General features: G+C 40.5%; 1 protein-coding gene across 15 annotated transcripts in view; it reads right to left on the reverse strand.

Annotated features, from left to right (window-relative positions):
- Positions 1 to 26,329, reverse strand: part of Eya1 (EYA transcriptional coactivator and phosphatase 1) — a 311,134-nt gene that overhangs the window by 34,083 nt on the left and 250,722 nt on the right. For all 15 annotated transcript variants that reach the window (XM_031366906.1, XM_031366904.1, XM_031366911.1 and 12 more), the window contains one exon: positions 10,890 to 10,979. In XM_031366906.1, the coding sequence (XP_031222766.1) occupies positions 10,890 to 10,979 (90 nt within the window). The remainder of the gene's footprint in view (positions 1 to 10,889; positions 10,980 to 26,329) is intronic.

The raw sequence follows: 26,329 nt of genomic DNA on the forward strand, positions 1-26,329 counted from the left end.
AGAGAGAGAGAGAGAGAGAGAGAGAGAGAGAGAGAGAGAGAGAGAGAATTCATTTTTCTATTACTCCAACTCCCTAGGGCAGCAGAGTTTAACTAGGTTTTCCAAAAAACTGGTGCTCCCCAATGATGATGGTGATTTACCTCCCATAAGAATGAAAGGTTCTAGACACTAACTGGACAATTCTAAAACAAACCAGTCTTGGTGGAGCCCACTACTGAAAAATCATCATTGTCCCCAAGGACTACTCTCATTGACAAGAGTACTTTGGTGTCAGCAGCCCAGCCAGGACCGCCTAACTCCAATTCATTCCTGGTGTCCTTTATCCCTGTCAGACACAGTGGGAATGCCACACGGTGGGGATGCAGTGCCACACCTGGCTATACCTCTCTGTGTCTTCAGACTGTGCACTCCACCTTTGGTGGTCCCACATGACAGAAGCACAAGCATGGCCTAGGAGAGTGAAGCTTAGCTACAGTCTTGTAGACTAATTGACACTAATTGATTAGAGTGACCAGTGAGCTGTTTGGCTTACCTTGTAATTTAATTTCCTGAAGCAGGGATCTTCTGAATCTCTGATTCTCTGTTGCCAAGCTAACATTGCGGACAGGCACCTTTCCCTGAGGTAACTATCCTTTTCCCTGAACTGTGCTGTCTCTGGGACATGCTGCCTGAGATGTCTGTGCCATCTTGCTTGCTGAACATGTCAGGAGCACAGAGTGCATATCCAATGCTTCTAACTTGAATTCAGGATCTTCCCTCCATGGTTAGCTCCATCTTTTGAGGTCTATGTCATTGCTCAGTCAGTCTGGAAGTTAGTTAGGATTCCTAACCACTAGGAATAGCTACAGCTGACTTCAGAAGAGCTCTCCAGCTTCCTTTGCTTTCACTCATCACTGAGGTAAACCTGGTGACATCCCACTTAGGTTACTGATCCTTTTAACCTTATAATTTACCTCCATACTTATGAAAAGTTCTATAATAATCACCCTTGGCTCACATGATGTCTGCTTTCCAAAAGCCCTGCCTAGAACCTTCTCTTTTTCTCCATGCTCTGTACCCTCTCAAGCCCTGATCTCCAAACCCATGCCCTCATGCTGGGTCATTTTCTAGAGAGGTCACTTCTCTACCCTCTCAACCTGACTGGGCCCACAATCTCCCACACATTGCCTTCTCCACTGTTCCCATCACATGTGATGATGTCCCTTTCCCTCTGTCTCCACCCAGCATGTGGGCTCCTTTAGGCCAGACATGACACAGTAGTGCCTGTGTTCTCTTAGCCAACTCTTGAAATGGAGCTCATTAAGTGTACTGGTTAATTTCCATTGCCAGCTTGACAGCATTGAGAATCACCTAGAAGATGCACTTCTGAGCAGCTCTATGGAAGAGTTGCAGCCTGGGTACTTGAGGTGAAAAGACCCTAAATGTGGGTGACATCTTTCCATGGACTAACATCGTAGACTGAATATAGAGAAGCAAGCTAAGCACCCAGCATTCATTTCCCTTTGCTCCCTGACGGCAGATACAATGTGATGGGCAACTCAAGCTCCCATGCTTTACCACCACTGCAAAGATGGACTGGGCTGTCAACTGTGAGCTAAATGAAAAGCCCTCCTTTCCCTTAATTTTATCAGACATTTTATTCCACCAATGAGTAAAGTCAAAAGTATACAATGTTTTCATGGTCCTGCATATTGGATGTATTTAATTTTCTCAATGCCCAGCTGATGTTTAGAATGGAGCAAAGACCAGTTAAAGTGAAGCACCTCTTTATCAGTATTGCAGAGTGGTAAAATAATGTTTCTCTATATTCAACAATGGGAATGTATATGTGTCTGTCCACTGAGCTGTCTCCCAGTAATTTCAAAATAGACATGAGATTGCATGAGAAACTTTGGTTTGTAGACTTGAAAGTCACAATAAGAAGCAAGCGTAGCTTCCAAAGCCATGTGGGAAGAAGTAGCATCCAGAACTGGGGTTCTTTTCTATGTCGTCATCTTGTGGCAGCACTGAGAGGTCATTCATTCACTTCATACTGTGCTCAAGATGACAGCCAGGTTCAGGGACAGATGTGTGCAAGTCCAGAATAAAGCTACTCAAAAAATCCCTGAGCTCTTACTTCAGCTTTCCATTTACCTAACCAAGTGATTTCGAGCAAATCCACCCCACTTCAATCATCCACATATGTAATCTGCAGACACTGCAAAAGTTGCACTCATGGTTTTGATAGAGAATCAATCCATGTAATTTCATTGACCTGAGAAGGCACTCCCTGACGTCGGATGTCCTCCTGCCCATCTCATATGCAGCTTGAGTCAGTCATCCCACTTGGCCTGCTATCCTTGAGCCAACCAGCCCATCGGGACTGCTGTCCTGGCACTACATCCACCTGGAGGGCTCTCTGCCTGACTAAAGAGTTTCATACCACAAGGCCCTTCATCCAGCTGTAGTACTTCCAACAAGTTCCAAAAGCCATCCTTCAAGGCATGAATTCTGAAGACAACACATAAAACTTTTCAGTCCAAACAAAGAACCTCACAGCCTTGGTCATGAAGACAAGATCTTCATCACAGTGATAAACCCAGGTGCAGAGGCTATTTAATTGCCAATAGTTCCCTCATGCAAGTCATGACAGATGCAAGACACAATCCTTCCCATGAGCAAGAGAAGGACTCAATGATGTGTCTAGAATAAGTGGTACTTGCAGACCAACCATTGGTAATGTTTTTGGTATATCTGGTATGGCTTCTTTGAAATTCTACATGAGCTTTCTGGGCAACAAAGCATTTATAGTGCACACACTTCGTTTCTAGGTCCTTCTTCAATAATAACTTATGTTTCTCTTTTCTCAAGCTTAACAATATTCTTCATGAAAACAAGCAATAGACAACAATAGCACTGATGAGCCTGCCAGTGCTTCCTATGTGCCAAGGCCCACTGCATGTGATTCACAGGTGGTAACTAACTCACACAGCACTCATGGGGACCCTGAGAAGTGTATCACCACCCGGTCTGACAGCTGGGAAGGGTAGGTACAGGATGGGTGAATTCAAGATCTGCACCTCTAAAACTGTAAGTTTACAGGCTGTAGCAAGGAAAGGGAGGAATTTCATAGTAAATGTTGCAGGGTCAGGGGAGAAGGTGGCATCAAACCAAGAACAGATGAATATGTTTTCTGTATGTATGTGTGAAACTATCAAGTGGGTTCTATTAATTTGTACCACTGTGTTAATAAGAAAAATATTAACTACAGAAAATAAAATTTAAAAAGCAAATAATCTGTCATTCCACTATCCAGAAACAAATCAGTTATTACAGAAATTATTATCTCTCATATTTTAATGAATGAAATCCTTTTATATTTATATGCATACATTCATTTTTTTAAATCCTAAACTAGAACCATGGTAATTATCATTTGATGTCATACCTCTTTCTAAATAAATTATGTTTTGACAGTGAAATTTTGTGATACGACTTTTCAAAGGATAATTTCAAAGTTTACAATTTTGGATAATGTTAACTGCTTTTAAGATTGTGATGAACCTACATTTGCTTTTAGAATTTGGATTTTCATATTATAAGAAGAAAGGTGCTGGGCTAAGGATGTGGTTAAACTATAGAGTGTTTGCCTAACATACCTGACACCACGAGTTCCTGGTATCACACAGACATGACTAGACCTCACTCTAAACCAATGTGAAAAAAAATTGGAAGAAAACAAGGACTATAAAGAGAGCCTTCTCTGTAATGGCTCTTGGGTAGTAGCTCAAGGTTCAAGTAGACAGTCAATTGTCTCTGGCTTTAGGGGACTTCTAACTGGACTATAGAGAAGGACACAGATATAAAAATCACAGAATGCTGTACTAAAAATTTCTATAGCAAGAAAGACCTCCTCCCTTTGCCAACTCCTGCCCCGGCTTTATCTGTGGGACTTGAACTGTTCCTTTCCTATGATCAGCCGGGGACTTGTGTTCTGGACACATTCCTCCATTCCCTTGCTCTGTCCTATGTGTTTCCCTTTCACTTGAATCATTCCTACAAGCACCCAAGTGTGTTTCTATTTTCTACTTAACACCTAGGTTGGAGGATGGGGAGGTGAATCAATGGGTAAAAGCACTGGGCACACAACTGTGAAAACAGAGGCAGGCCCTCAGTACCCTTAGTAGGTACTGAGCAGGATGGTTCACCTATAGCCTAAGCATGTGAGTGTCAGAGAAAGAACCACCATTGGAAGGTTTGCTGTCTAGACTAGCTGAATTGATGAGTGAGAGACCTTGCTCCAGTATATAAGAAAGAGAATGACTGAGGAAAATTCTTGTATCAACCTCTGGTCTTCACATTCATGTGCATACATATACATAGCTATCTACCAACATGGAAACCACATAAACACACTCAAAGACAAAAGCATCTCTTGATGTTATGCCCCCAACAAACCCCCATGCTACCATGTCTGCATCTTGTTTCCATGGAAACTCTCAGCCTTCTTATCTTCCTCTCCTATACCTTTCAGGTCAGGCTCCTATCTTCCTGCTTCACTGAAATGCTGCTTATCAGATTCACCAGCAGCCAACATCCCAGGACCACTCTGTTCATCTTACATCCCAGGCACCATATAACATAGTAACACCCCCTATTCTTGAAAGTTCATGAATCCTGATTCCACGGGTCTTTTGTACAGGCCGTATGTTCCTGTCTATCTCACTGGCTAGTCCTTTCAGTTTTCTTTAGAGCTCCTATTTCTAGCTGGCAGGGTGCCTAAAACTCAGTCCTTGGCATCTCTCTCAATTTACACTCCATTTCCCATGGGATATACCACCTGGTTCTCATGATTTTTATCATTTTTCAAACTATACTTTCAAATTTGCCTCTCTCTACTGAGATCTAAACCTGTATGTTTCTCTGCCACTTCTTCACATAGGTGCTGACTAGATCACTAAACTTCCTGTGCTCACTGTAGAACACATAACTCCTCCACCCCATGCACCCTTCCTGCCATGCAGACCTACTCTTCATCTTCCTCAGATATGGATCGACACTATTAAGACTCAGGTTAACAGAAACAAACAGAAACCCCAGTAGTCCTTGGAGACTCTTGGAGACTCTGTCTCCTCTCCACTAGCACTTCTACCAAGACGCACTGTGAATCCTGTGATGCTCAACTGGGTCAGAACTGTGACAGCCTCAGCTCTGGTAACCATTCCCTGTGGCTGCAAACATTTGGAATTTGGTTCCACTGTGCTCAGCATTCACTCTCCACTTGATAGGAAGGTTAATTCTCTCCCTCCCTCTCTCTCTCCCTCTCTCTCTCTCTCTCTCTCTCTCTCTCTCTCTCTCTCTCTCTCTCTCTCTCTCTCTCTCTCTCTCTCTCTCTCTCTCTCTCTCAGTATGATGCTATTCCATTCAGTCCATGTTTAAAGGACACCAATGGCTTCCCAGTGCAATCACAATCTATCAGGCCCTTGTGCACTGTGCATGTCTGTCCTAGCTGCATGGTTGGCTTGTCTCATTCCTACCACAGGGCCACCACACTCGCCATTTCTCTCTCAGAATGATTCCCCACTTGACCATTGCGACTGTTTCCCAGTTCACTTCCTGGTTATCCCTCCCACAGGGCTCCTATGTTCTAGTTCATTCTTTCTGTGCAGTGCTGGAGCTAGAACTTAGACTCACATATGTCAGGCAAGCACTCTGTATCTTCAGCCCAATAAATGTTCTTATGTTGACCACTGTTCATGCTGACTCTTAACTTTTTGCTAAACATCAAATTATTGAAGCATTTGAATAAAGCATTATATGTCTATTTTAAATTTTAGATAAAATAAAGACAACCTTATGAGAAATTATAAATACATAAGAACAATAAAATAATATTTTAGTAAGAATAATGGATAACATAAAAGCCCTTTGTTGTTCATTAGTTGTAATACAGGTAAAACAAATTCAATATAACTCATTGTGTTACCAATCATCTGTTGCTGATGAAACTTGTCCTCCCCTGAACTAAGAGGGTTTCTGTTACTCTAAACTAGGGACATAGACAAGACCAAGTGATCTTGCTGGGGAAGGAGTCAAGAATCAGGGTTTTGTTCTGACAACGCAGATGAATTCAACTTAAGAAAACTTACTCTTTGTTTGTTTGTTTGTGTTTCAGACAGGGGTTCTTTGTGTAGGCCTGGCTGTCCTGGAACTCACTCTGCAGATGAGGCTGGCCTTAAAGTCAGAGATCTGCTTGCCTCTGCCTCCTGAGTGTTGGGATTAATGGGGTATTCCACCATCACCTGGCACTCAATCATCAACGTGTACAGGGCTATCAGGAAGGGTGTTAACAGAGTTAGAATAATGTAGTTCCTTATATTTATCTGCAGACACCAAAAGCTACATACAGAGTTGAAAATGTCAAGTTGTGTATGTGCAATGCAGTGGGACATTTATGTTTGGCATGTAACTCTTGGCTGGTCCACACATTTATCTTCAGTTACCTTGGGCTCATGAGAGTAACTAAATGCAGAAACCAGCTTGGCTCTTTTCTACATGTCTTCCTCATTGGTATCCAAGAAGTCCATTCCCTGCTTGCTAAAAATCCAAGGCTTCCAGCATCCACAAAGCTTGTTGCTGGGTCCCAGAGCTTCTATTTATAGGGGAAAAAGTACTTTCTAGGTGAATCATACTTCTCAAACTAAAGAAGTCAGCTTCTGAATCCAACGTCCCACGCTTTGGAGGCACACTCTAGGCCAGGGCTGCAGGCACCATTTGCAGTTACTCAATACTCCATGACTGACAGTTTGAAGATAGATATTTTTCCCAGATAAAAATAAATGTCTAAATAAGTATAGTAAGATAATTGTCAAATAACTGAAGCTTTAGAATAATAAAACGTATACCACATGTAAAGGCTGACTTAAACCAAGGTACACACACACACCTTTAGAAAACAAATCTGGTACCCTCTGGTGTCATCAGGCACGGTCTACAAGTTCCTCACACTGATCTCTGATTCATCAATCCCAGACCCTAGTGAGGCCAGAGCCTCTGTTCTTTATTTTAAAAAGAAGGTAACAGCAAGGATTATAAGTATAGGTATTTTTGAAAAGTAGACAACTGACCTAGACAGGAGTCGAAGTGTTTGTACTAGGTATGTGTACAGCAGAAAGTCAACGGACTGACACATCTGTCTTAGGGTTCTATTGCTGTTATAATTACCATGACCAACAGAATCTTGGGGGAGAGAGAATTTATTTCAACTTACAGATCTCAGATCATACTCTATCCTGACCGACGGAAGTCAAGACAGGAACTGAAGCAGAGGCCATGGAGCAATGCTCCTTATAGCCTTGCTCTCCAAGGCCGGTTTAATCTGCTTTGTTATCTTACTCAGGACCACCTGCCCAATGGTGGTGCCACCTCCCATGAGATGCGCTTTCCCATGTCACTCACTAATCAAGGAAAGGCTTCACAGACTTGCCCATGGAGCAATCTTCTGGAGGAATTTTCTCAATTAAGTTCCCTCTCCTTAGAGAAAACTGGCCTATGTCAGATTAACAAAATTTGGAACCAGGATACCCAACTAAACAGCATATTAGGGAGCTAGTGACTAGTGTAGGTAAAGACCTCACGTGCTGTTTCCACAGATGTTGGGGCAGGTTCCCATCACCCAGCCTTCCTCTCTCCAGGGGTAACACATGAAGCCTGTTCCTGCCTACTTCTGAGGGCCACCATATTGAGTCCACGCATTAGCATGGCAGCTACCATGATATTACACAGCCCCAAGAGAAAGCTCAAAACAAACTGAATGCCTCGTTTCTATTTAGACATCAGTATCTGCACCATATATTTCCTTTTAAATGCGGAAAGTTCCAGCAGATGAACCCACAGGGTGCAGCTTAGATCCCCTATCGCTGTTCTTGTCCCTGTCTGCAAATGGTCTTTGAATAAAAATTCAACAGAGAGAACTTTTTTCTCTGTACTGTTAGAAAGTCATACATTCTAAAGAAGCTGAGAAACACTCTGGTTCTATAGTGTCATTTACAAAAAAAAAAAAGAATGACTTCCATATACACACCATCAGATTGCATGCGGGGACTTTCTGTAAAGTGATATGTCTGTCTGTCTAGGAATCAGGAAGTTACAAGTATGCTTTGTAACTAGTGTTTCAGTCTGCCTCTGCCGGGGAAAATTTTATATCCCACGATAGTTAGGTCCCCCTATCATTCTTGTTCCTTAAACATCTGACATTTTTAACAATACAAAGACACAAAACTTTGCTTTCAAACTTATTTTCATGATACAACAATGGAATTAATGTGAATTTTAACATTTTAACTAAAAAAGCCACTGAGGTGGCAAGACTTTGGAACTAAATAGTGTTAAGTATGTTACTCTTTAGGGTTCCTGATATTTCTGAATTCCTTTAAAAGTTGTACCCTAAATCTTTTAAATCATACCTTAGTGGTTACTGTGTGTACATACTCTGGGGTACAATCTATGTCACTGGAAGTTCCCTGAATTTTGTCTTATTGATCAACTATGAGCTGAGCAGAACGTGCAGAGGGGCAGCTGGCAGAAAGCTAAGGTGTCAGAAGGAAGTACAGGCAAATGTCAATCAGCAGAGTACAGGCCCAGCAAGAGCTTGTCCGACTCCTTAAAATCTCACGTCACAGAAGGCCAGACACTAAACCCTGTAGTTTAAGTCTATAAAATGCCCATGTTGCTATACTATAACATGTGTGTGAAGTCAGGCATTGCCCATTACTGCTGCCTGAGAAGGTCATTTTGGTTTTCTTAAGAGTAATGCCAAGGGAATAATTTTTACTTTTTATAGTCAAAGAAATTTGTTTGCCATGACTAGTGCCAGGTTTGCTGAGTTAAAAAACATGTAAAAGCTAAGGTGCATAAGTATAAGAACTGATTTATCCTAAAATGATATACAAATCTAGAGAAAATAATGTCCAAGGATGGGCTAACTGAATCTTTCACAGCTACATATTACTCTTGAATAAAATAACTGAAAAAAAAAGCTACTTGCATCAGGCCTGGAACTAGAAAATATTTTCATTATTATTTTATGAATGTGGTTGAATTACATATTCATTCTCTTCTGTTCTTCTGGTAAGAAATAATGCACATGCAAGAGTAGATTCTGCCACTTCACCAGCTTCAAAGATCATTAAAAAAAATTTTTTTTCAATACTCACATCCTTAAATTAGAACTTTGAGTGTGTACTTTTAAGATATTTGACTGCCATTTCAATCTACCTCCATTCTTCAGTGGAAATAATGTAAATTAAACAAAGAAAAATATCTGTATTAAATCAAAACCGAGTTTGGAAGCTTTCATAAAAAACCATAAATCTTATCATAAAAGATTACTTTGCTTAACTTCCCACTTTTGTCACACCATTTGGCACTTTTCACAAGCCAGAATTTTGAATCAATAGCAAAGCCTTGTCTTGATAGATGTGCGAACACCAGCAAGCAGCAGCACGAGGAACAAGGTTCCATTCAGCAGAAAACAACCAGCCTTGCCAGTGTCCTTAGAGAGAGATGGAAATCTGGGTAGAGAATTTTAACAGGCTGGTAAAATATGGAGTTTTTGTGTTGCCCTCTCAGAAAATACAATATGGCCACAAATCAAGAACAGGTTTTGAAAATAAGTGTTGATTATGAAGACTTTATAAAGGTAATTCTGAAGTTGTCACTCAGAGGGAATTTCCCCCATGTGAAATCACAATGCTTTCCATGTCATTCCCTTGGGGAAAGCAAACACTCAAGAATGTGAAAATTAAAAATCGCATTTTACTTTGAAATATAAAAATAAATATATCTCCAAGGAAAGAGAAAAAAAAAACAAGTACATTTAAATCATTTTATTGCACTGGAAGTTGCCAATTCGCCTGTGAGTTGTTTCACTGTGGATGAAAAGAAATCAAAACACGGGACAGATGTTGAACAAACCGCATTTAAGTTCTGTCGCACGCTGGCTTTTCCAAGTGATTTTGGCTCCTCTATTAAATAAGGTGCATTTTGCTTGATTTTGAGAAGGGAAACATCAGGAAATATTTAAAGGCCAATTGCTGCCAATTAACTTTGATCAGTAAAAAGTTCTATTTGAATCTTTGAGATTCTTCTCCTGTCTGAAATAACATACGTTCATAAAACCTAGCAAAGCAACAACTTGATGATTAATGCCTGTTGGCGGCCTTGCTACAAGCTTGCTTAGCTGTGAGAGTTAAATAAACAACTGTCCTGTGAAAGAGGCAGGCAGCAAGGTTATGGTCATGTTTTGTCGTGATGGAGATAGGTAAGAACAATGCCCTTCTTTGTTTGGGACGTAACTAACGACAATCCTGTCTGTTGCCTTCATTCACAGTCAGCTAGACAGCTTAGAGACATTTTCCCCAATAAAATGAGCTGCAGCTAAGACTTGAGAGTCCTAGCAGTCCAAACAGCAAAGGCCTGATGCAAACAATCTCCAATTAGACTGAACAGAAAAGCACAGGCAGAGATTGGTAGGGACGGTGCACAGTGCATGATGCAAACAATCTCCAATTAGATTGAACAGAAAAGCACAGGCAGAGATTGGTAGGGACAGTGCACAGTGCAGATGGTTGCAAAACACCTGCCAGTGTTTAAGGACATATATCTCAATGGTGTTTAGGAATCCAAGACTTATAAATCTTCTGAGAGTCATGCTTGATACTTAGGAATCCTGTCATCAAACTTTAATAATGTATGGTCCGGCTTTAAGTAGCATGAAGAGGAAGTACCTTGCACTATAACCACTTTGTCTCAATATTCCAAATATGGGTTTAAAAGGAGCAATATCCAATCATTCTTTCAGAACCAATCACTTATTTTCAGATATGTTCTTAAAAAAAATTACAACTTACTTCTAGGTCATTGAAAAATAGATGTGTGTCTGCCAAGTTGAAAATCATCTCTTCCATTCGTAGTCCCAGGGAAACAGAAGTAGGTGGATCCTAAAAGGAGAATTTTAAAGATCAGGAATTTGTATGGTCATCTCATTTCCCAGGGAGGGAGTGATTGGAAAGGTGGAGAACACGTACCACTCCAGGAGAGCTGGAAGTCAGCTTAGTGTTGTGAATCATTTACTCTATGTGGAGGCTTGAAGGACCTCCTATAGGAAAGGTACTTCAAGTACATTACTAAGCATTCTAAAGAAATAGCTTACACCCAAGTGTAGAGGTCTTTGACATATGAAGTAGAGGGAATTTATGCTATGATCCATAAAGAATATCTGTACTTACTATCCAAATATTAGAAAATATAGTCTAGACTATGTTCAGAGAGATAACAAGCAGAAATCTTACTCTAGGTGATAAGTCACTCTCATGTTTGTGTGCAATCAGACTGCCTGCCTGATTCCGGTCTACTCAACAAAGGAAGTGGTGGCTGAGCTGAAGTCTTGGTACCATGATCAGTTGAGGCTGATGCTGGGACACCTCCAGGCACCACATAGGCAGTACCATACTGAAGGAAGTGCTAAGCCAAGAGGATCCAGTAACTGCTTTAGAATGCTTCCAGTCATGGCCAGTCTATCTGTCCTATACCTCTGCCTTAATTACATCTACTGGCATTGGTGAACTTGGGGCATATGGAAATAGTATTAATCTTTATGACGATACTGCATTTTTTAATATGTGAAATTCCAGAACCAATATGCTTTCTGGTTACAATCATTTATGCTAAGTAGAAAAAAAATCTTAGTTAGAAAGTATTAGAAGGAATATATAATCAGTTTCTAAAGCTTTTATTGGCACCCCAATAACCATTCTGTATATATACTATTTTAGCTTTTTCCAAAGAATAATAATTTCTTACAGTAATATCATGTAGTTATATTTTATTATCACTATAAACATTTGGAATAAATATAGAATCTACCTAACAGGAGATTGTAATATACAAATTATTCCTTCAGGTGGGCCACCAATGCAGCAGGGGGTACCCTGTGTCTCGTTATAGTCTTGGAGTCAAGAACCTAAAATTCAAAGAAAACCGCATTCCTCTCTATCACTACTGCTCAACATGGAGGACACACACTTTCCCCACTGTTTACACACTCTGTTGCTGATCTCAAGACTCGTTCACAGCTTTGAACACTGTCCATGAGTTCAATAAAACATGTCCTGGAGGAACCACCACAGGACTCACACAGGACTCACCACAGCAACTCCTGCTTTGGGAGCCTGTACCAAGCATAGAAGAGGAGCTAAAAGAGACCAGCTAGGGCCTTCCTCAACTCGCACATAGACTAACAGAGCAACAATCACAATAAGAGTCTTGCCTCTCACTTTGCCATGATCCTGCCATCTTTATACACCTAGCAGAGAAAAGGAAGCTGAGATAGAAAGAAGGATGGGACACAGACTCTGCACTCCTCTCTGGACAACCAGCTGAGCTCAGCACCTCTGATCAGCCCAGTCCTACTAGCACCACCCACTTCACTAGCTCTGCCCAGATTGTTAGATCTACCCAGCACCACCTACTTCTTACTTTTGTAGAGATGAAAAGGAAGAGGGCATGGAAATGTGGAAGGACGGCATCCCTAGCCTCTCCATTGCTCTGCTAATTGACTGACAGTGGAAAGATAGACAGTACAGTCAAGAGTTGGAGAAATGTAAGCAACTCCCGCACACTTCTCATCAGGTCGTTCTGACGGTTCATCTTCCTTACATCATCCTTGTTTAATGCCTCCTAATATCTAAGAAAGTTCTCGTGTTGTACAAGGATGTTTACAAATAAGTAAAACAGACAGACAGCTAACTCACTAGCTCTTGGTTTAGAGGAAACTGTGCTCAATATATATCCTAGAAGAAACCAACACTCAAATATCCAGAACAGAACTGATTAGCTAGGACAGTTCAAACAGCTGTTTCTAAAGCAAACCATCAGGCTATGGTGTACAGAGGCCCTAGGCCAGTGGCTCTCAGCTCTCCTAATTCTGTGACCCTTTAATACAGCTCCTCAGGGGACAGTGACCCACAAGTATAAAATTATTTCATTGCTATTTTATAACTTCATTTTCATTGCTACTACATAACATGTAATTTTGCTACTGTTACAAATCATACTGTAAATATCTCATATATGACCCTATGAAAGGGTCATTTGACACCCAAAGGAGTGACACCCACAGGTTGAGAACCACAGCACTAGTTGTTCAAGCCAATGAAAACACTCTGTCTTGCTACAGAGCCCTGCCAGCCAGTCTTTTTATGTGGGGAGGGTAGAGACTTACCATATCTATTTAATTGCCAACCATGAAATAAATGTACCTCATAGTACTGCTGCTGTTAAAAAGCCTTGTTTCTTCAGATATGATTGCTTATTTACATGGGCATCAAAAGAATTCCTCTATTGCTTGTTAACATGTAGTATGCTTTAACTTTTCTTTATAAATTACAGAAACAGCTTGTTTGCTATTAATAGCTTTCTTTCATGGCTTTTATACCTGCCACTTTATGGTACTGTTTCAGAAACATTTCCTACAGCAAAAATACACTTTGGCAGTTAGAAAACAGGAGAGAAATCTAGACTAGGAAGGAGGTTTGTGGAGAATAGTATCCTTGGACATCTTTTAAAGATGTTAAAGAAACAAGCAAAACCATGATCTAGTCCTCTCCCCTCCCCTCCCTTCCCTTCCTCTCCTCTCTCCCCATCTCTCTCCCAAATCTAGACCCTCCTCAGCTGTTACAGAAATGAAAAGAAATAAATGAAATAAAAGTTTGGCAAAACATACCATTTCTTGCTACCTGGAGCATCCTCTGGTGTTTTCCAAGCTTACTTTACAGTTTGCAAAGTACAGCCCTAGAAGGTCCCTCCTCCTTGGCATCCCAACATTTTTAAGAGCTAGATTTATGCATGGAAATTGACCCAACAAGTGCAAAGCCACCTCACACCGTTTCACCCAAGGGAGACTAGCAAGGGAGATAGACAGCTTGCCTGGATTTGCCTATATAATTTGAGCAACCAAAATTATATCAGGACAGATTTTATTTTCCTATCATAATAAATATTATTTTAATACCTTTACACATGCCTGATGTAAATTAAATGTGAAGAGAGCTAATCCTGGACCATTAACAAGTCAGTCTTAGCTGGGCAGGTTATTTTGGAAAATTCAGAAGAAGAAACAAAACAAAACAAACAAACTCTCCACATTCTTGGACCAAAAGTGAGACATGGAAATCACCATGTCTTTGGCTTAATTTCACTTTTCTTGAAATATGCACCTCTCTTGCAATAACAGATTCCAGGCCTGCAGTTATAAAAAATTCAGAGCTTTGCCCTCTCTTCAAAGTGATATCTCTTTTTAAGAAAGACTCGTTACCAAATGTTCCCATTGTCCCTCAGGGGCCTTTGCCACTGCTGTTCTCTTCTTGGCATTTCTCAAGCATTGCTTCCCTCTTACAACTTGAGCTTTGTCCTCTTCTTGTAAGAAGTAGCAAGTCACATCTTCTTCTAAGAAGAACTCATTGCCAGATGTTTCCCTTGTTCAACTTCTGAGGCATTCACCACTGCTGTCTACTCTCTCCTTGACATTTCTGCTCTCCTGGTGTCAAGGACACCATTGGTCTTTTCTGTGTATGCACTTAGAATCTTACTATCTGTCATTTGGTTAGAATCTGATCATCTATCAATCATTTGGTACTCATCCTTGGGCCTCATCTACTCTACAGTCAATTCAGGCCACCATGAGACCTAAAGAACCTCCTGGCCACAACCATATCAGACTTGAGATATTTGCTATTGGACCACAGATTTATCAGCTGTTGTCCCCCTGGCTATAAAGCATCTGAATCTCAAATGTCTGTCAAGTCAAGTTCATCATATTTCCTTATGCCTGATGTATCCCTTCTTTATAAGAGTGATATCCTACCAACCTCAAACTGTGGCATTTTAATAAACAGCACTGCATCCCTAAAACAGGCCAGTCACACAGCCTGTTCAACCTGAACTTTCCGTATTCCCTACCTTCTTTCACATCTCTACTCTGTGGTTTTGCTTCAGTTATGGGTCTTTTCATTGTATCTATCACTGGGATCTATTTCTTAAGCTGTCCTTCTCCCACTTTTTAAAAACAAATATCCAAACATTATATCTTAAACAAAATACCCATAAATGTCTTATTTGTGTTTACTTCTCCAGTATATGCAATGTTTTTGTTTGTCACAAAATACTTTCTTATAAAAAAATAGGTAGTCAGAAGACTGATATCTACTATATTATATGGCTGTATTTAGCTATTTGTTATAATAGATATAGTTAATTTATTCTATAAATAGAACCTAAATACATCAATTCAGATGGATATAAATTCAAACACATAAACATATATGAATTTGAAGATGTTATGTGTTTAAATATATTTAATTATCACATAATAACAAAGCAAGTAGTTCTGATGAAAATTCTCACCATGTCTGAGGCAAAGGAATTCTCATCAAGGGATCTATTCCCAGAGTTTTCCTACATTATTATATTCTGTTCTCTGATCAACCTATGTTTTCATGCCCTTCCTGGACACTATTTCCTCCAATTCAACATGATTTGTTTTTCTCACCAGGCTCTGCAGTAACGTGGGTACAAGACCATTTTATTTGGCAGTTAAATTTGGAAATACATGTGAAGTTATAGACTGGTATGTGATAGATTATAAGCAGCTAAGGCCATTCCAACTACTGCTGTCATCTCCACCACTGATATTATAGCCACAGCTGTGTGATTGTTCAAACACTGGACTGCACATTATGGCTGCAAGAAAAACATCAGATCCTACATCCAATCTGAATGTGAAGTTTAAGCAAGAGCTGTTCTAAGAAGGTCCATCCTCTGAATTTCAATAGACATAAGTCAATGAATCATTTCTATGGACCTTGAGAGTCCTCTAAAGTCGTATGGTAAAATCTTCATCCATGGAGTTGTATGCCAGAAGGCAGATAGTAGAAACTTTAAGAGCTTGGCCCCACCAAGAGGTTCTCAAGTATGTTGGGCATGTATTTCAAGTGGAAAGTGAAACCCTCTTTTTCATTTCCTAGGCATATGAAGACTCGCTTGTCTTTGCTAAATTCCCCTACTAATATGTGCTGCCTACCCCAAACAAGAGTTCATTCTTGGATGGCTGCTTCCAAATCCAAAAACCAGAATATACCCCATTTCTTTATAAACAGATTAGTGATTTGTGGTAGTGTTAGAAAACTGAGAAACATGGACACTTATAAGAGTCAATGCTATGGTTAGGAAATCATGAGTTCAATTCTATTGTAGTTATTACACCAAGGCACATTCTATACATTTTTTATACAACTTTTCATGCCAATATTTTGAGAATAGCAATGTTTTTCAGACTCTAGTGAAGAGAATGCTGGTTTTAGTGGAAGCTCAGCTGAGATATTCATCACAACCACCCTTAGGGGGGATTCCCATGAGTTCTCTTTAGGGCACACAGTTGTTTATCAGCATATGGATGGCACAACTCCAGGATGGTAGCAATGGTGTCCAATACCCTGAAAATCAAGGGAATTAGGAAAAGAGGTCATGTCAATAAAATCTACACATGTTCATGAAAAATAAGAGGTATATGTAGATATAGACATAGTTTGAAAGCCAAGAAAAATAGGATGAACTGTAAAAATAAATAGAAAGCTTTAACAAGGACACTCCACAAACTAAGGGTCAAAGTGAAAGGCCTGGGCTTAGTGGTGATACTCCTCAAGTTCACAGCTGACATCACACTCAATGGTTAACATCTAAAAATGTTCTAGGATCAGCAATAGGCAAGGACACTGCTCTCAACACATCCATTTATCACACTGGAAGGCTCGAGAAAAGCAACTATACAAAAGGACAAATGAAAGATTTGTTTGCAGTGATTCACTTCTATATGGACAATAGCCCAAATAGCCTGGAAAATGCTAGAAGTCACACACTCAGCATACCGTCAAGATACACATTAACATGGAAATTAATTGTTTTTCCATACTCTAATAGTCAATCAGGGACAGAAACTAAGAAAAACATTTCATTTACAATAACAACTATAAAAGTAAACAAGTAACTGTGAAGAAACCAAGGAGAAAAGAACCAATGCTTGCAAAGTATGAACTGAAAATAAGAAAAAAATTAAGTAAAAAAAAAAAGAAATGCATAGAAAGGTAATCCCATGTTCATAGATACCCAGAAAATGAGAGGTAACAATAGAATTCTTCTTATACCTGGTAATAGGTTAGTGTCCATGATGCACAGAAAATGGCTTCAATTCTAAGAATTACAACAGCCAGGATGTTGGACAGTCTTGATTTATTTTCCTTTGCTTGTGATACTTTGGATTGAAAAGACTTTTTAAAATCCTTAATTACATCTAAAGCCATTTAACAAAGATTTTTAAACCCTCCTGAAAATGCACATGCTGGGGCTTGGGTGATCTGCACCCAGAGTGAGAAGCTTAGCACAGCACAGGAGTTAAGTCTCTGTTCTGCCTGTGTTAACTTGGCTTGCTTCACTGTATAGTGTTCTTCCCTGGAAACAGGAATGCCTATGCCTGTAACTCAATCCATGGGGTCTTATCTCACTCATTTCTGATGCTATTCTCACACTGCAGGGGCAACCTGCTGCAGAGGATCAATCTAAGTGTACTCAGAAATTACAGTAATACTAGTGTGCCTCACTAGGGCTGCTGGCATTTTGTTTTTGATTGTGGGACTCCTAAAGATCCTGAGTGAACCCTCTCCATTAGCCACAATACCGGTCATTTTTGATCTCTATTACTAGACATTTCACACTACACAGATATTCATAGCTTCTTGGAAGTACTTCTCATGGCTAACCCAGGGACATGGGATGCCTCATTGCTATTGTTAGTCCTGGGCATATTCTGCAGTTTCACTACTAGTTATGTGGTGACATTGGTTTCATTTCACACCAATAGCAGACTATTGAAGCAATAGTCTTTGGCATTCTTTGGCAAGAGTCACCTTTATAAGAAATTTCTTGGGGGCAAATATTGTGATTATGTACCTGTAACTATGCAGGCCTCAGTACAAAGCAGAGGCATGGGGAGGTATGTGTCCTAGGTACCACAGCAGCTGCAGCCCTGAGGCTTTGTCTGTACTCATGAGAAGGCCACTTATGTGCAGTCCCATTTTCTGATTTACTTCATGGGTGTTTTAGTCATGGCTGAGCTACTCTATGACACAGGGAGAGACATTGTGTAATCCACTACTTCTACTTAGACAAATTCTTTCACTGGAGTTTTAAAGTTTAGGTAGTCCTAACAGGGTATTAGCAATAGATATCACACAGTAGTAAAACACATTTGGTTCATTGTTCCGTGGGACTCACTTGATTCTGATGACTAACATCAAGTCCCTGTTCCCATCTTGGCTCATTCACACTGAAAATGGCTACAGTTATGTCTTTGATGAAATTCTGCTGTTTTCACATAGTATTTGAACTTAACTACTGTGTAAGTAAACAGTTTGGCAGTGCTAAGCCGTCATCCCTAATTATATTGCCTTTATCAGCAAATTATACTATTTTATGTGACAGTTGTTACGATTAGCTTTCACATTCTAAAGGAAAGAGCCAACAGGAGTTCTTTAATTTACTGACTGAAGTGCTGAGTGACAATATCATGAAGTTGCTTGGTCATTCTATGTGGAGCACAGCTTGGTGAAATGATCAAAGAACAGATTTCAGTGCTTTTGAAAGAAATGACAAAGCAGTCATAAGCTTGGTCTTCCTGATAGCCTTGTATAAGTATACATAACTTTCTTATACATTGGCAGCTTCATCTGTGACAACATAATCCCTTTACGCCTAGAGAACTACCCAGAGCCAGTTGGCCCACGCTGCTTGATCACAGTTCACAGGACCCAGCACTGCTGAGCAGTCAGAGCATCTGCCGAGGGCTCATTCCCTCATTTTCTTTGCTACTGCTCTTTGACCAGTTTGGGTTCTCGCTTCTGGAGCTTCCTGCATGCCCATAACAGTGAAGGACACTCATCAAGCACATTGCAGCAAATAGTACACAACAGACCAGCAGAGTTTCAGCAGAGTTTCAGCGAAGCCCACAAGTGTCCTGTCTACCACTGGAGAGTTGCACACTGGATACTGTGGTCACAAACAGCCAAAGCAAGAAACATGTAACACTCCTCAACAACTGGCTTCAGGCCACACTACACTCTATTTTTAGTGGTAAATACAGCCCCCTATAGTCCGGAGACCACCTCGTAAATTTGTTTTTATTCATTTTCTCAAAGAGGGAGAGGGGAAACAACTTTTGGCTCAGTGCTTGCTGCCCCTCAAGATTCAACAAAAGTCAGAAGCTTGAAGGAAATCCCATTTCTTTTTTTGGCTTTTACAAATGGGATACTGAATGTTTTCTGCACATAAAAGCAAAACAATCTTTCTCCTTTGTCTACAAAGCTTAAATCTAGACATTTCTCTAGCAACCACCACAACTTTGTATGAAACTGCATTTTAAAAGTTACATCCTGAGCTCCTTAGGGTGACTGATTAAAAGCCAAACATCACAGTAGATTCATGCAGTCTAAAAGTTATTTCAGTTTTATTATAAAAATCTTTATTATAAATTCATTATCTTTATATAGAAATGTCAGTGAAGAGTTTTCATTGCTTGGGGAGCCTGAAAAATTCTTCCAATTCTGATGAACTTCTGACTTAGAAGCCATGGTTAATTAAAAACCAGAATAACTTACCAAGTAAATCCTAAGTTAACTAAATCAAATCAAAAGAAAAGAAGAGCCCCCTGAATTTTGCTCTTTGCATTGTTATCATGCTCCCATTTTCAATGTAAAGTATGCTTACAATATATGCTGTCTACTGCATAGCTCTTTCCCATGCATGCATCCTACTATTCCTTCAAAATCAAGGCGACACTGATCCTTAGCAATCACTCTGCTGCTTTGGAGGGCAAATTAAAGTGTCTCCAAAGCATGCCCCATTCTTTAAGTTGCTATTTATCCATCTTAAACCTAAGAAGACAGGAGCTTCTACAAGACGGTTCAACTTTTACAGAAATTACAAGCAGGCGCTCTGGATATGGTACTTATATTTTGAATTCACACAAGCGCACCTAGGGCTGTGTGAAATGCTATCTGCACTGGTTCTATGTGGACAGGAAGCAATCACTGCTGGCTGGTGACATATGAGCAGGCTTACAAGGGTTTGTCAGCTCAATGTGAAAACCATGCTCAAACCAAGCACAAATCTTTAGGGGAATATCAATCAAATGAAAGGAAACAAATATTTGTTTAAGCCCCTTAAACAATACCTTATTTAGAATGCTAATACTACAGCCACAAACAGGGCCTGGCTGTCATTTAACAATTCCCTCTATTCAGGAGCTTTTGTTTTCAGAGAAAAGACAGCTGGAAAACAGGAGCAGGCACTTTAAGTACTGACCTGGTCTATTCTTAAAGCTCCATGCTAGTTGTTCACTGGATGAAGTTTGATGGTACACTTTGTAAATTGCTCACTTATCCGAGAAGAAAAAAATATTGTGAGATGTTTATTTCTTTTACAAAACATTGTAAAAAGGTTTCTCAAGGGTATGTTCTACTTCTAAGTCCCATGTCTCCCCTGAAGTCTCTCTTCCTACCTGACAGGCACCCAGGGGGTGATGGCTTTGTAGGGGGTGGGAAGGCCCTCTCACTGGGTAGCTGGGGTGAAATGCTGTTTGGAGTGTTAGGTGTAGTTCTATTGTCAGTTGGGAAATAATCCATGAGAGCTTGCATACTTTCGAGAAGCAGGCCATGGTTCAACTATTGCCTGATTAAGTTGGACACAGAAAATCCAACGATGTAAAGTAGGTCATTTTACCTGACCCTAGCCTGTGTTCATTTTTTTTTCTTACTTAAGAGATGCCCTTTCAACATCAGGGAAATAATACCCTTGTTGTAGAGAATTAAGAGAAAGACCTTCGCCATTGTAAACATTAATTTCAATTGTGGAGCAAATCCAATGAATTCCAAACCTGGAACAATTGCCAAGACGTTGGTATAAAGAGGAAGGAAAAGGAAGAAGAGCAGTGTGCACCCAGCCAATTGGCCTCCACACTCAGAGCCCACAGATGCCAGGGGCAAGACCCACAGCTAAATCCAATCAAAGGACCTATCAAGATCTCATCTGTGACCACTCTCCCAACTCTCTTTCTCCTTTCTAGTGTTACGGCCACTCTTTAGACCTTTATTCCTTCCTATGCTAAGCTCTGCACAATGATTTTCTTTGCTATTAGATTAGTGTCAGCTGTACATTTCCATTGTGGACATCATGTGATATTTCTCATGGCATCCCCATGCTCACAGAATAAGTTCTTCACACTCTATTCTGCCCACAACTCTCCATTGCGGGTGATGGGCCAATGTGAAGACTATGTTCTATTCCTGGTGCTGTCTGGTAATAGATGTACTTCCTTGTGTGAGTAATGTTAAATTTTCCCTGACAATTTTTTTCACTGAAAGCCTTAGAAGTTGAATGAAGCTTCACCAGCCTTATTACCATATTGATACATTTTCTGCTATTCATTTTCTCCAAGGATGATCCTCTATGCTTTATAGATATGGCTTTTTGGTATATATTCTTGTTCTAACAAAATGTACAGGGCCACCCATTATATGCACTTAACCTAAAAACAAGAAATAATGGGTTTCAGACAGGCAATGCTATCAGTACATTTTCAAATGCTTTGCATTGTTTTACAGCAATATCTAGGATTGCTTCCACATTTTAGATGGGGTTATCAAAGAGGCAGAAGTGACTGGGATCCAAGGTATTTTTTGCAAAGCTTCGGAGAAAGGGAGATGGCTGGTGATGGCAGGCCAGAACAATGGTGGGGAGTTGTTATGATTCTGCTCCTTAGCTGCATTCCAGTTTGCAGTGGTGAGCAAGCAAAGCAAGGCTGTCCTGATGAGGGCAGCCAGTTAGTCTATTAGAAGTACCTGAAGTTCTGAGTTAAGAGGAAGTTGATGGTAAATAAAGGGAAAGGGTGTGGTGTTGGGACAAGGGTGATGACAGAGGAAGAGGAGGCCCATTCAGTTGGGCATGTCTTTGTGATGTTCAAGAAACATATTTTCACCTAAGTTTGTTTTCATTTTGTTTTTGTGGTGTTGTTTTTTGTTTGTTTGTGTTTTGGCTGCCCTGGAACTAGCTCTATAAACCAGGCAGGCCTCCAACCCCCAGAGATTCACCCGCCTCTGCCTCCCTCCCAAACGCTGTGGTAAAAAGCTGTGCGCTGCCACTGCTCTGCTTGTTTGCAGGTTTTATATTGTATGCCATTCCACAGCACCCGCAGGGCACGTTGTATTTGGAACCATATGATATCTTCTCATTTTGACCCAATTTAACATTAACATACAAAAAAAAAAAAAGAAATCCTTTGGGATATCTGTCTCCTTCCAGGTCCCCAAGCATAAGGTTGGGGATTTTTGTTAGGGCGATTAGAGCCCCCAGGGAATGTGGAAATGATTTGGGTTCACTCACTGGTCAGAATTGAAAACTATCTCTGTGACTGCCACATGTTCACTAAACAAACTCATGGTCTGTTTCCTTCTGTGCACAATGAGAGATGTCATGTGCTACTTCTAGTGCTGTCTACGACGCCTTCCCTCATACAGCTCAGCTTTTCCTCTCTATGGACTGATTGTCGCCAATGACAAGAATCCCAGAAATCTCTATACACTGACCTTTGCATCACCAAACCTTGCTTAAACAAAGCCTGGAATATGCAGTCAAGAGCACTGAATAATCGCTGGATCATGTCGCAAATAGAAGAGTTTCATTGTGTTTGCACCATTGCCTATTAAGCCTGATGTTAGAAGGCATTGCATCCTCTCTAATGAATTTGCTGGCCTGAACTTCACCAGGCTGATGCTTACTTCCATGGCTTGATTTCACGGCCAGCCACAGTGCTGCTGTGGTCCCCATATTCCAAAGGGATGAGGAAAAGGAATCAGAGCTAACTCAAAGTTCAGAGGAGAGGATAAACCTTTCTCTTAAGAGGCAGAAAATCAATATTTTAGGCTTACATTTCCTGTGGCACATATTTTTGTTTTGGTTTTAAAAATACTTTACAAAAATAAAATAAGCCTCTTGGCTTAAAGAAGCTGCATAAAGCAGGCTGTGGGGCATATCTGGCCTGTGGACCAGGTCTTTCAGACTCTGGTCTAAATGTTGAAAATTGTGAGATGTGGAAATTGCATGAAATACAAATCCTAAAAGTGTAGATCTGGCTTTCTTGGAACACGGCCCTGTTTGTTTCTGCACCATCTCCAGCTGCTTGAGCACTGACAGGGAAGAAGGGGCTACTTATGCCAGGACTGGGACTCTGGTCTAGTTCCAAAGTAGAGGCAACCATTATACGTGTCTGGACCCTCTTGGGAATTTAGCATTGTGTGTCAAACAAATAGGAAGGAGCAACTATCATCACTGACCAACTGGAATACCCAGATGAAATGGTCTAGAAGAGCTGCTCTTATCACTACCCCAACCCACATGCAGTAAATGCTTATTTCCACCAGAGAGGCTTAGGCAGCATAAGGTCACAGTGACTTTAGAGAGCCTCTTAGAACCTTGGCACATTCTACCACAAACACTCAAAGCACAGCTGCAAGCTCACCAGGTGGTATGCCTTTCTTCCTATTGGTTTTTGCTATTAATGAGACATGGTGTAAGTGTTGGAGCAATCCTTCCAGCCAAGCAGTAAGCTCAGTGGATGAGCAGTTGACTCTCAATCAGAATATGAACTTGGAACTGAGACAGATATACTCGAACTTAAATCTCCAATTTCTCTCATAGCATAAGACTTGTCACATATTGCAATTCATGAGGTTTAAGCCACTGGCAATCTTGGAGAGATTCAAGAATTTTGTTGTTGTTGTTTTCTGATACTTAAGGCAAGGGATTTGCTGCTGCAGTTGTAGTTAACAATAAAGTCTCATCTATATTCAAATCTATGTACTTATCATTTGATATAAGCCAAGTATAATATTCTGTTTTAAATATTTTGTATGTGATCTCAAATCCTGTTGATTCATAATCTATAATTTAAGCTTAGGAACAAGCGAGGCTACATGCCTGTAATCCCAGCACTTGGGAGGTAGAATCAAGAGGATTAAGGTGTTTGAGGTATCTCTTGGCTTCATAGGTAGTTTCAAGTCAGCCTGGGCTACATAAGACTGTCTCAAACAATAGTACCAGCAGCAACAAGCTAACAAACACATAAAGAAAACAGCCTATAAACTTGGAAAGACAGCTTAATAGCATCACTATTGAATTCAACGAGTGTCAGACAGTTAGGTTTGAGGAGGACCCACAATTAAACCCGCTAAGCTTTCTGCTATCCTCTTCTATCTTGTGTTTATGCTTTGTTTTTTGTATAATATTAATTTCCACATTAACCAAAACTCCAGGGACGAGGGATACTAATCAGCAATAAAGAGTGTTGTGCTTGTAGACAGGAGCCTAGCATGACAGCCATCTGAGAGGAATTACCCAGCAGGTGACTGAGACAAATGCTGATATCCATAGACAAACACTGGACAGAGGCTCAGGGCCCCTATAGAAGAGTTAGGGGAATAGGCCCTCAAGGTGACAGCAACCCCACAGGAAGACCAAAAGTGTCAGCTAACCTGGACTCCTGGGAGCTCCAAGAGACTAAGCCACCAATCAAAGAGCATATACAGACTGGTCCAACCTCCCCTTCCTGCACATATGTAGCAGAGGCTACCTTGTCTGGCCTCAGTGAGAAAGGCTACACCTAATCCTGTGGAGACTTGATGCACCAGGGTGGGGAATAACCAGGAGCAAAGGGGTAAAGGGCATGGGCGACAAAGGGATGAACTCCAAGAGGGCAGACATGGAGGAAGGGCAGCATTTGAGATGTTAATTGATGAATTAATTAGAATGGTATTTAATAAAAGGAAAAATAATGTTTCTTATAAGCAGGAAAAGAAAAAGAGTGGCATATTGAGGGATCAAGGTACTTGGGTAAAGACACAACATTTTCTCCCGAGCAAGGACTCTGCTTGAGTCATCTACGTAAGAGCAAGTAAATACTGTTAAGTTTGGGTTTTATAATTCAATATTGAAAATTAGATTATATTGTCTGTTTTAAGGAGAACAATCTATTGGGGGGAGGGACCTACATTTTCTTTAGTCAAATTTAGGAATTTTGATTTAGCTTGGAAACAGCTTTTAAAAATGTAGTAAACAAAAGTGGCTAGAATACAGATTTCTAAAACTACAGACAGGAAAGACTAAGGAGAGACTCTATGTTCCTGCTTGTAAGTGTTGTTTCTTCCCTCTGCTTTGCTAGGCTATACAGAGCACCTTCTTTTTGTCCTTACCACCTTTGTTACAAAACACTTCCATATAACACCCAGCATACCTTTTTCCCACAGCTAGGATTACACAGAAGGTAGGACATTCTCAAAGCTTTGCAGGGAGCTATATATTGCTATAACATGCCCTAATTTTGCATTCTATCTACCAGATCCTGTATCCCCTTACTAAATGGCCCACTCATTTAGTTGCCTAAGCTACTGTGACTAAGCTCCTTCTCAGGTATCTGGTTCCCATAGAAACAGAACAGCCACCACTTTGTCCAGCTTTCACTTCTTTCTATGCATGTAGAGGAAGGTGGAGCCACATACTTCCCCAACAATGGCCAAGAACATAAGTAAATCTGCACTCCAAAGAGACAGGTTGTCACTAAGCTACTTTTAGACTATGGGGAACAAAAGGGATGCAAGCTATTCCAGTCTGCTTGTTTACTATCTTTGTTTGGAAGAATTCTGAACAAACCTCATAGTTTTCAATTTGAGAACAACTTCAACCCAATTCTAATGTCCCCTACAAGAGTAATATAAAGTAAGTCCTCTTGCATAATTCTGGCTGCCTCTCACTTCCTTAGCAGTGAATATCCCTGAAAGTATCTCCAGCAAGGAGACAAGTTGGTCATAGCATCCAGCACAGAAAAGATGCTAGACACGTGTTTGGGAGGAATCAGACAAGGAGGTGAAGTGCTTCTAACTTGCACAGTATTAATGTTAAACCTAGTGCCCACAACTCTGGGCAGTTCTCCAAAGAACACTAGGTTTACCTGACAGCTGCCCTCTTGTTTTGTCTAAGAAAGTATGTCAAAACTATCCAAAATTTCACTAACACCCATATCCCCAGGATTTCCTTACAATCAGTCCATCCTACATGTGACTATTCTCTCACTCTCAAAGGATACAGCCCAGAAATTACCCTTCTCTTTCATCTACTTTGTTCTGTCCTCTGCCCC

This window comes from Mastomys coucha, unplaced genomic scaffold (genome assembly GCF_008632895.1).
Source record: "Mastomys coucha isolate ucsf_1 unplaced genomic scaffold, UCSF_Mcou_1 pScaffold14, whole genome shotgun sequence".
Taxonomy (NCBI): Eukaryota; Metazoa; Chordata; class Mammalia; order Rodentia; family Muridae; genus Mastomys; species Mastomys coucha.